The following is a 10,959-nucleotide window of genomic DNA, read 5'->3' on the forward strand; positions in this document are numbered from 1 at the left end:
AACTTTTACTAAAATTAGAATGAATCTTTTTAAAATTTTAAAGAATCGTAGGGATTAATCAAGGATATACAATTGAAGAATTAGATAATCTATTAGAAAGAAGGTTAGAAAAAAATAAAGAATATTATTTCTCAATTAGAAAATATAAATTTACCATTTGAATAATATAGTATTTTAATTAGAAAATATGAAATATATGTTGCAGAATATTCTTATTTATTAGATCATAGAATGGATTTATATTCAAATATTCAAAATAGAAGATAAAATGTTTAAAATATTAGAATATATGTTGTAATATAGAAAGAATCATTTCATTAAGGGTAATATAGACTTTTCAATAAAAATGAATAGTGATAGGTTAAATAGAAAAATCTTCCCATTTAAAATGGGACGAAATGGTGGGGATGATTGAGAGAGGAGAGGGATTTCGGATTGAAAGGGTTTTAATTGATATGGGAAGGGGGAAATGAAAATTTATTATGATGAATGAATGATGGTAATTTAAGTAATTTATTAATTTTAATTTAAAATATTTATTTTTAAAACTTCTATTCCATTCAAAAGCTAAATTTACAAACTATATTATGAAATATGCTATGTAACCTAATTTGCACTTTTACAAATCATGATGCCCTCGTTTGGCCCCCATTCTCCATCTCAATCTTTTTCTCTCTTATTTTCAATCACACAATTTTTCATTAAATAATATTACATGCAAATAAAAGACTTTAATTCTTTTTCAACCACACATTTAAAAAAAAAAAACACTATTCTAGCCATTAAAATTTGGATAGAATGGAAGTCAAACGGGGCAAATGATTTATCTAAAATGTCCTTACTTTTTAGCCCTTGTTTGAGCCCAATTTTTGAGCCAAAATATATTTTAGACCATTATTTTGTTGGAGAATGTAAGATTAAAAAACAAGAAAAAGTTTTGCATTTACAAGTAAAATTATTATATATGAAAATGTGTGGTTGAAATGAATTTTGAAAAAATGAAAGCCATTCTCTATCCCATAAAAATAAATTTATTTTCAATTTTCATCTATCCTAAATTATAGATTACTTTTCTTGTCGAGAATATAATTAATTCCTTAATATACCTTTGTTTAATTTAATTTAATTGAATTTATTATTATTATTTTTTTCAACAAATACGAATCATCATTATTCAAATTCTGTTTGGAACCGATTTTTTAGGTCAGAAAAATTCATTTTTTGATTATAATCTTTCCAAGTGAATCCCAGTTGTGAGAAACAAAATCAATAAAAATGGTTCAAAAAGGTGACCAACGGTACGAAAATTCATTTTTCTCCTCTTAAAAGTTAAAATCAGCTCCAAACAGGGTCTAAATGAACATGTATATTGGGAAAAAAAAAATATAATTAAAGTTTCAACTATAATAAATAAGTTTTCCTAATCCGTGTAAATATGGAAACAAATCTATCTTTATGGACGTGGGAGTATTAATTCTGTTCCTCTATAATTTTACAAAACACTGCCACCTGAGTAGCTACATCTCAAAGAATATAAAATATAGAATTATAACACTAAAACGTACCTTTGGTCATTGGTCACCCAAAATTTGTGACCTCAATCACTATAATCACCGGAGACTATGGAATCCGAGCCTTCGTCCTTGTTCACGTCCCCTTCTGAGTTATCGTTAATTTCCAGTTCTTTCAAATTTTCACCATCCTCTTCATCCTCGTAATCATTATCATCATCAATTTCGTCTACATCCTCGTCGCTCATTTCTGCCATCTCCTGAGGAACATCATAACTCGAACCCCATTTTTCAAACTCATACGGGTTCACTTGGGCATTATCGTCAAAATCCCCAACTTCCAAGCTGTCACTACTGGCATCGTTGTCAATTTCAATATTTCTAGCGTCAAAATTCACCAGTTCCTCACGGACACAACTTCTTGGGTCTTCCACAACATTCTCAAGGGAGCCCTTGTCACCCAAGTAATCTGGCAGTGTCTCTAAAACAACCTTCTCTGTTCTCCTTTTCCTAACAGTTCGTCGACCCCGCCCATGCCTCTGTCCACCTGTTCCTACTCCATGCTGCATAAGAACTTGAGCCAATGTCTCACCTTGTCTTATATTCCGCCTGCTGGGTTGTGATATTGAACTAAAAACCCTTTTCCGAGATTTTCCACGTGGGCGGCCACTTCCTCTCTTGCTTACCACTCGCCTACTTCCAGAGCTGCCAGGAATGTCGCGCAGTTGACCCCAGTTTCTCTCTTTCACAGGTCCATGCTCATCCAATTCTGCACTTTCAGTCTTTGTGGTATCCTTTGTACAAGAGTACCTGAAAGTGGTCTTCTTTGTACAACAGAAAAGAAGTTAAAGGACGTATTGCTAAAATAAAAAATAGAAGCAAAAGCAGCAAAGAAATAGTCATCGACTGACTAAAAATATGTTACAGAAATTGGTTGGGGTCGTCAGAAAGGTTCCATAGGGATATCCTTATTTTACAGACTCCATTATAAATAGCAGCATCATGCTTTCAGAGTGCCAAAAATTGTGCGTGACAAGAGACAGAAAGATACTCAACTGGAAGAGCTTCCGCTGTCTGTCCGTCATGCAGCTCAGACTTCTGTTGTGGAACATAAAAAATAGAGGCATCCAGCTCCAAGACCCTCAGGGCCACGGCGGCAGTTGTCTGTGGAATCCAAGGAAGTTGAGTGATGGAACCAGAATAAGTAGATTCACAAGCAGCATCTCTTGATGCAGCACAATAGCTCAATAATTCTGACGTTGTCTCGAAATCTGTCGATAGAAAATCGCACTTCAAGGCATCCTCAAACTGGGTTAGTATCTGCAGTATATATTTGAAATGTTAATCAGTCCATCCTTTATCTAGTTTTTGACACATCCTCAAACTGGGGCAAAGTTTACTAGAAGCTAACACCTCAGTTCCATGAGCATGTGGCAATTGTAAATCTATATAAAATGTCCATGATAACTACAAAGTAAATGTCAATAAAATATTGATGTTATCTGCAAACTCCCCTTGTGTATGTAAAACCGTCACGCTTGGATTTAACATAAATTTCATCAAATGCAGAAAGTGAACCACGGATATTAAAAATATAGTTTATGTACTATCCAATGATTCAAAACTAAATTAAATGATATTGTCAACATTTTATAGCTGAACTCATTGAGAACTGGCTAATCGAACATCGTGCCTACACAAAACAGACCATCTATCAGAAAGACTACTAACAAAGAAGCAAATTCTCACAAACCATGAAACAAATAGTTTATCACACACACACACATAATGCTTAATTCACTTATTTTGTGTTTGGTACGTAACATTGAACAATATTTCAGCTTTTGCTACTGGCCAGGGCTATACAATCATCAATACCAAACATGCTATCAAAGCCCTAAAGTGTTATTGTTCAAGACAGCCCTAATGAACCAATTAAAAACCATCACCTAAAAGTATAAACGTATCCTTGCAGACCTAAGGAAACTAATAATCTCAAAGCTTCATGCATTACAAAACAAACAAAATAAAACAGACGCTAAGTAATATGAGGTCCTTCATTTGTTTTTTCCTGAAACAGAAAAGTGCATTTCTCTATAAAATCATACCAAGATATCACACCCATGAAAAAAGAGGAGGAAATGAAAACCTGTAGAAGTTCCTCAGCGGATGAAGAATTTTGTAGCTTTAAACCCCAACTATATCTACAATCTTCTGTCCAAGAAGATTTAAGAGCCTCGGATGGAACAGAGACCTATTAGAAACAACAAAAATTCAGATACAAAAATTGACCCAACAATAATATGATGGCAAGTGTACAACAGACAAGGCACTCCAAAGAACATTAGAAGTGCAAGCAAAAACATAGTCCAAATAATTTGATCTGTTACCTCAAGGAAAGATAGCAGGACTTTAATCAATCTGATCCTCGGTGAAGGAGATGAGTTTGAAACGACTATGTTGATTCCACTTTTCAGTTTCTCTTCACAATTGACTTGCTCCAAGAAATTTCCTGAGCTACCAACTTTGCCAAAAGTCCGATGACAAGAAGGGCAAAGGTCCTCTTTAGAATTATAAGTACTGAAGCAGATATCACAAATTCCTAACAGAGACGAGCACCTTTTCTTTCCATGTGCAATGGCCCGTAAAATATGTGAACTGAAGCATTCTTTCCACATCCAAATTTGGAGGTCTTCGTATCTACTTAAAGAATTCCTTTTTTCTGTTTCATTCCTTCCAATATCAATTTTAAAGGAATATGATGGTTCCAGTTTATCAGCATTTGCACTGCAAACTGCACTGCTGGGACTCTCAGCACCAGCAATGCAAGCAACGCTCGAATTACCTTCAATAGCTTCATTTCCACTTTTTACACCTTGATCCAATATATTAGACAATTGTTTATTCCTTTCGATGCATTCCTTGAAGGAAATCTCAATCTTTTGCAACATTATATGCAAATGAGATTCTCTAGTCCCACGAGTATCCAAAGACATAAAAAGAGCATCAAATGCCTACATGGAATAAAATAAAAAAGGGAATTACCATGGCACACAAAGGTAGAATAAAAATGAATGTAGCTGCAAGGTGCTGGTGCTTAAATAGCATGTCTAGAGAAAACTTCACTGGCTAGCAGTAGATAAATAATTAATTCAAGACATTCACCTGACTAAATTTTATTGTTACCCCTAGACATGACACAGAATTCTAAGACCTGGAAACCACATTCCTGCAGTCAAGTGAATGAGCATGCTCACATGAAATTGCCTATCAGTCTATCAGCAACAGTTACATATATACGTTTATATGTAAATGAATTTAATGCAGGTACGTACACCCGGAGTTTAAATATATGGCTACCACATCTACAGAAGGCAAGAAAGAACGAGGAAAAATAGAATGAATTAACATTAGTGTCTACCTCCTTTGAATCGATAAGCCTCCAATGGCCATCAGGTGATTCAACAAAGATTCTGCCAGACCCAGGATCCTGGCTAGAAGCAGAAGCAACAAACTGCCAATATCGATTGCGCCTTCTATCTTGACCCAGAGGCAAGGAACGGTAGATATACATCTCCTCTGCCCTATGGCCAATATAAGATTTCAGCTGCAAACGTGACCTTTCTGTCGTATACCCATTCTGCTGAATTGGGAAACCAAACTGAACCATGGAAGTATCTTGTGCTGAATTATCAGTAGTTACTGATGGATCATGCATGTTATTTTGTGCAGTAACCAATGGACTTTGATCCCCATCCGCTGCAGGAGTAAAAGAAGAATCATAAAACTTACTTACAATCTCTTCTCTCATGCGCCTTTTATCTAGTTGTGCTTCTGCCAACATCTGCTTTTTAAGAGCATTTGCCACATCCAGCCGATCCTGCAACAATCTCATTTGTCAAAAAACACAAAAGACTAAAGTCTTTATTTCCTACTTTCAACTCTCAGAAATTGTCAGAAAATTAACCTCAAGAATTACACGGATAGAGTTCCCTTCATTCGCAATACAAATTAAGGAAACAAGGGTACTGAGACGCTCCTCAACAGAGAGATTAGAATATTCTCCTTCAGTCAATCCTGGAACCCAGAGCTGACCAGATCTGCTTTCATCGATCTCCATGCCTACTTGGTCAGGATCACCAGCTCCAATGCCTTCAATAGCATATCAACAGGTTGATCAGTAAGGTACATGGATTTTCATTATCAAATCTAAAATGAGAGCACGAAAAAGTCTTAGTGACAAGCAAGGAAACGTATGAAACTGCTTGTAAACACTACCAATTCCATTTTGCAGAGCAGCAGCATCTGGGTTATCGTCTTTTCCATTCCCTGACAAGGAGCCAACTTCATTGCATTCATTGATCTTGTTTGCGTCAAATGAAGTAGCTAAACCATCTCCTTCTGGACCCTCAGCAACATCACTCTCTGAATCATCATCTCTTTCTTCCTCATCAGCATTTTGACCAGCTAAAAAACCATTAGCATATCTTTGTATCTTCTCCCTGGCTGCAGCAAGTATTGATTCAGCATCTGCAGGATCCTTTCTAAAAGCCGGCCGTACACAATATGTTGAAGGAGCTATTCTTTCAAACAGTATTGGATCCCTTGACAATGCAACAGAAATAGAAGCCTCTGGAGTTTTGCTTGTTGAGAGGTCACGCAACCCAGATTTCTACACAAAAAGCAAAATTAAATTAGAAAAAAAAGAAGAAGCTAAAATTAATCCAATAGGTGCAGCAGTGACAAAAGATATCTATTAGTTACCTGAATCTTGTCTGCAAGCTCTATAACATTTAAGCCCTTGCTTCCTTCAAGAGCAAGAACGTGATAAGCAGCAAATTTCACAGTACCCGGTGTCAACCGGTGTCTTGATCTGCGCTGAAGGCCAATTCCTTTTTCTTGCATAATTGCAACTGCATTCTCAGCTGCAGAACCATTTCGCAGAGTGGACACTATGTCTACACAACCTTTAATCTGAGGAAAAATAAAGAATGTTTTATCATTGCATGCAGTTATATCATTATGGGCATGTTATTTTGATTGTGTTCTTGGTGCCATCTCGGGGATAAATATTTTATGAACTCGAAACAAAACTGCATGCCTTGTTTATAGGTCTATGGACTCGAGATCCAAACATAAAATAAAGCTCCTGATTATATAGAATTAGTATGTTAGGCCATTTTGGAATTATATTCCACCATATCCCATACTTAAATTGTCCTTTGTTGTAAAGCAATATTTTTCCTAGGATTTGGTCAGAACCGTTAGTTATCTCATCCTATACAAATCTCCTATACGTTTCCCTTTCTAGCCATTCTTTTCTGCCATAAAGTAACTAATTAGTTATGTTTTTTTTTTTTTTTTTTAAGTGGCATACATCTGGCAAGTCCAAGTTTTCTATTCATTTTCTTTTGCCGGATACACACCCTAAACAGTTTATGGTCATATAGGTCTGTTGTAACAAAAGAACATGGTGTGTTGATATAATGCATATGGGGGAGAAGAAACGAAAAACCTCATCATTATCATTCATGCAACGCCTTTCAAGACTCTTCTTTTTCAACCGAGGCCCAAATCCAGCAGAGAGTGCAAATTGCCGCAGGATTTCAGGCCATGTCAACGGATTTAAGTGCTTAAGCCAGTTGCGTATGTCGAAACCCCACAAATATGCCTGTCATAAAAGTTAAAAGTAAACATAAAATTAAAAAAAGGGGTTATTCATTCAACAAAAAGCCTGCATAAATAAATAATTACCCCTTCAACAATATGAGGATGTCCACCTTCTGGATTGACAGCACTATATTGATTTGTTCCAGGCCCACCTGACGGTGTTCTCACAACATCTTCAATATCTTTTATGATTAGTTTTAGAAGAGCAATGTGTATCTCACCAAGAAGCCTTGAATCCTGCAAGACAAAAAGGCTATATAAATTCTCATTAACTTATGCAAGGGGAATGGACACAATTACACAGAGAGAAAGATTGAAAGCCGGCCTATATATGATTCTGTACAAAGCAGAAAAGAAAAGCCAAAGGGCAATACACAGTTTTTAGATTGGAGAAAAAGTAAAACTGAATCGGTTCAAATGAACTTAAAGCAAGAAGCAGCCTGAAAACTCACGTAGTCATGGAAAGACTGGACAAACTCATCAAGGGTAAAAGGCCAAAGACCAAGAACATCAGAAAAAGTGATGCAGAATCTCCAAACCTGAAATAGCAATCATATGTCAAGTATTTACTGGAAAAAAGCATTGCAGGAAAACAACTCCGGACTCCAAATGAAAGAACGGAAAATTATTTCAGCTCAATTTATAAAATGGTGCAGGCCGCCAAAACGGCAGATATAATACACAAGTAAAAAAAATTATAAGCTGAATAAATTTTGTGCCCTGTGCTTCTGCAGTTAAAAAGATCGAGGAAAATCTAGTTTCCAATTTATGCCGACTTTCTAGCAAAGTTTTATTTTATTATTATTATTATTATTATTATTTTTTTTTTTTTTTTTTTTTTTTTTTTTTTTGTGGTGGCATGTAGGGGAAGCATGCAACAAGAAGAAAAAAATGACAGGTTGAAGCTCAACCAAACTAGACAATTTATTACAACATAAAATGTAGCCTCTAGCATCGGCGTCCCTACAGACAGTAAAGTTTTGTGAATGAATTATACCAATAGTGGTAGAAACAAGATTTTGAAGCTTAGCGATAAAAATATCATCATTGACGTACACCCACAAATAAATATATAGAAAATAGCTACATGCACAGAATTTCAGTTCTAATTTCTTCACGATAATTTAAAGCATAGGAAGAAGAAAGTCACAATAGATTACCATTAGGAGGTTCCCAACGTTCGCCTCTGAATCAATCCAGGGTTGAATAGCAAACGGCTTCTTTAATTTCACAGTCTTTGGAGGGAATTGGCACAAACCTTCTGTATCACAAAAGGTTTGGTTTGAGTGCACAACAACCTTTCAGAGCACTTAAAGCAGAACAAACTACCCTAAAGTTTCTACAAACAAATAGCAACTTCTACAGAATATGACATGCATCTAAATAATTGACCAAAAAAGTCAAGTTTGGAACCATTCTTTTTTGCTCTTGGGCAAGTTCTCTGAAAGAGTTGAAACTTTTGTATCAAGTTCTTCATCTAAAATGTAGCAGGATATCAGTGAAGCTGCCACAATGCCATGTCAATAAAATAAAGACACAAATGGATTAGGAGGAAAAATAAATATACCTGTGGAGTAATCCAAGGAAGAACAAATTGAAATTTCTATGTTATCAATTTTAACTTAATACCTCCACAGTAGATAACAATTTGTTACTGCTACAATGAAGACAAGGATAAAGAAACCGAGCAAGAAAATGTCTGATAATAAGCTCAACTCTTTACTATGTTGTGTTACTAACTTGATTTCCTAGTTTTTCAGAAAGGAATATAAACCTGGGACTAAATGGATTCGCAAATAAAATTATCAAGGGATTATTGTTTTAAATTTGCAATCAGTACACAGTTACAAACAAACACAAAATCTCATAGAAGTAACGGCAAGCAACACCAACCTCGGAAAGACTCAAGATTTTGCATGGTCTCATAATCAAGAGATATGATTGAAGGTAATCCTTTCATTGAAGCAGCCAATTCCATCAGTTCTAGACGCTCATCTTCTATTAGCTCCATGGACTCTTTAGCAATTTTCCGTGCTGTAGCTCTCTCCGCCGCAGCTTTCTGTCTTGCTGATTCCTTCTCTCGTCGACGCTCTTCTTTCTGTTTCTTCCTCTCTTCCTGGAGAGAGACATGCACAAAAAGAATAACTGTATCTGTTCTAACTTCTAACCAAATACAGAATTAACAAATGGTCAAATTGGAGTTAAAAAGAATACATAATACACTTTCAAAACCTACCCGCAAAAGCTCCTTTTGCATAAATTTCTCCCTCCGTTCCATTTCACGCCTTTCCTCACGCTGAAACTTCTCCTCCTGCCTCTGCTGTTCCCGCATCATCCTCTGCTCTTCCTTTCGTCTTTCACGATCTTGCCTCTCCATTTCCTTCCTTATTTGCTCTTCCCTCTTAAAAAAAAAAAAGGGCCAAATCAATGTCAGATTTCGGCAAAAACAGTATGTATCATAAATCTCCTGTAAAAAAATTCAAATAAAGTCAAGGCCCTCAAATTTAAAACTGGAAAGTCTAAACCTTTCGCCTTAGTGCATCATGTTTCTCAAGTTCTTTGCGTGTCTTCTTTTCATGAGCTTGAACATCCCTTCCACTTTTAGCTTCATCACTCTTCATAGAGTAATTAACAGTTCAGTAATCTCAAGAGGAATAAAATTGAAATTTTTGCTAACAAAAATGAAATTGTGGATAAAGTAAAAATACCTTGCGTTTCCTCTCGGTATGCAAATTATCGTCATTGTATGGGATGAAGTTATCAGGCTTCGGAGATGAGGAAAATTGCCCATGTCTATCGACACTTGATACCTGACCTTCCACACTATATTCCTCGGGAAGATACTTATTTCCATGTGTCAATGACAAACTTTTAGCAGTAGGACCATCAATAGGTGAATCATAGAGGTAAGACATGCCAACATGCCCATGCATGGCAGACCTAATCTTGGGCTCAGCAGTTTCAAGAAGCCCACTGGATGCAGCCTGAGAATTAAATAAATTGAAACTTCAGCTTGTTAGTGTGACTAGTGTCTGTCACTCACTGATTGACAACACACGTCGACATGGATAACATCTACTTAAGAGAGACTCTTTTCATTCTTTCCTCTTTTTTTGTCTTTCTTTTTCTGTTCTGAATGACGACACACGTCAACATAGATAAACCAACTAACCAAGCGAAAAGAGTCACATGCTAAAAATTTTAGGTGTTAAAGCATAAAAAAGCACAAATTTGTTAACGAAGAAGATAGAGAACTAACTTTGATTTGCTTGGTATCATATTGCCTGTAAGACTTGCTGGCACAAGATTGTATGTATCTGTCCCGCTGCTCTGCTGGCACTGCTTTTTATGCACAATATAAAAATGTTAGCAGTTTACATGACCGCATGAGAAGGTAAACTCATGAAGCATCATGTGAAAGAATACGAGAGATACAAAATCCTTCATAAAGTTGCAAATCAATTAATTAGGTGTAGCTGTTTGGCACTTCATTTTCCTTGACCCCAGTCAAATAGCGCAGAATTCAGGGTTTTTCTCGATATCTATAGTTAACTAAAAATGTTCCTTGACCCCAGTCAAATTGCGCAGAATTGAGGGTTTTTCTAGATATCTATAGTTAACTAAAAATTTCTCTGTTAGACCCCGATTATGTTCACCTACTCGAGAAGAAGAAAAGGGCAGGGCACAGCAACTAATTCAGTTCCAGTCAATTAGTGGTGTCAGGGACAATTTGGGAAAAGTCATGTAATGGGGGGGGGGGGGGGTGGGGGGGGGGGGG

General features: G+C 36.2%; 1 protein-coding gene across 2 annotated transcripts in view; it reads right to left on the minus strand.

Annotated features, from left to right (window-relative positions):
- Positions 1-1,367: 1,367 nt before the first annotated feature.
- Positions 1,368-10,959, minus strand: part of LOC111396047 (homeobox-DDT domain protein RLT1-like) — an 11,680-nt gene continuing 2,088 nt past the window's right edge. The window contains exons 3-19 of one of the 2 annotated variants that reach the window (XM_023022313.1): positions 10,441-10,523; positions 9,890-10,165; positions 9,707-9,796; positions 9,418-9,582; positions 9,075-9,297; positions 8,342-8,439; positions 7,634-7,720; positions 7,266-7,418; positions 7,027-7,182; positions 6,276-6,485; positions 5,790-6,183; positions 5,479-5,663; positions 4,933-5,391; positions 3,902-4,525; positions 3,661-3,765; positions 2,568-2,831; positions 1,368-2,335 (exon numbers count right to left, since the gene is read on the minus strand). In XM_023022313.1, the coding sequence (XP_022878081.1) occupies positions 1,598-2,335; positions 2,568-2,831; positions 3,661-3,765; positions 3,902-4,525; positions 4,933-5,391; positions 5,479-5,663; positions 5,790-6,183; positions 6,276-6,485; positions 7,027-7,182; positions 7,266-7,418; positions 7,634-7,720; positions 8,342-8,439; positions 9,075-9,297; positions 9,418-9,582; positions 9,707-9,796; positions 9,890-10,165; positions 10,441-10,523 (4,310 nt within the window). In that variant the 3' untranslated portion in view covers positions 1,368-1,597. Of the gene's footprint in view, positions 2,336-2,567; positions 2,832-3,660; positions 3,766-3,901; positions 4,526-4,932; positions 5,392-5,478; positions 5,664-5,789; positions 6,184-6,275; positions 6,486-7,026; positions 7,183-7,265; positions 7,419-7,633; positions 7,721-8,341; positions 8,443-9,074; positions 9,298-9,417; positions 9,583-9,706; positions 9,797-9,889; positions 10,166-10,440; positions 10,524-10,959 lie in introns of both variants that reach the window. The other variant, XM_023022312.1, reaches the window with a different exon arrangement.

Source organism: Olea europaea, chromosome 6 (genome assembly GCF_002742605.1).
Source record: "Olea europaea var. sylvestris chromosome 6, O_europaea_v1, whole genome shotgun sequence".
NCBI lineage: Eukaryota > Viridiplantae > Streptophyta > Magnoliopsida > Lamiales > Oleaceae > Olea > Olea europaea.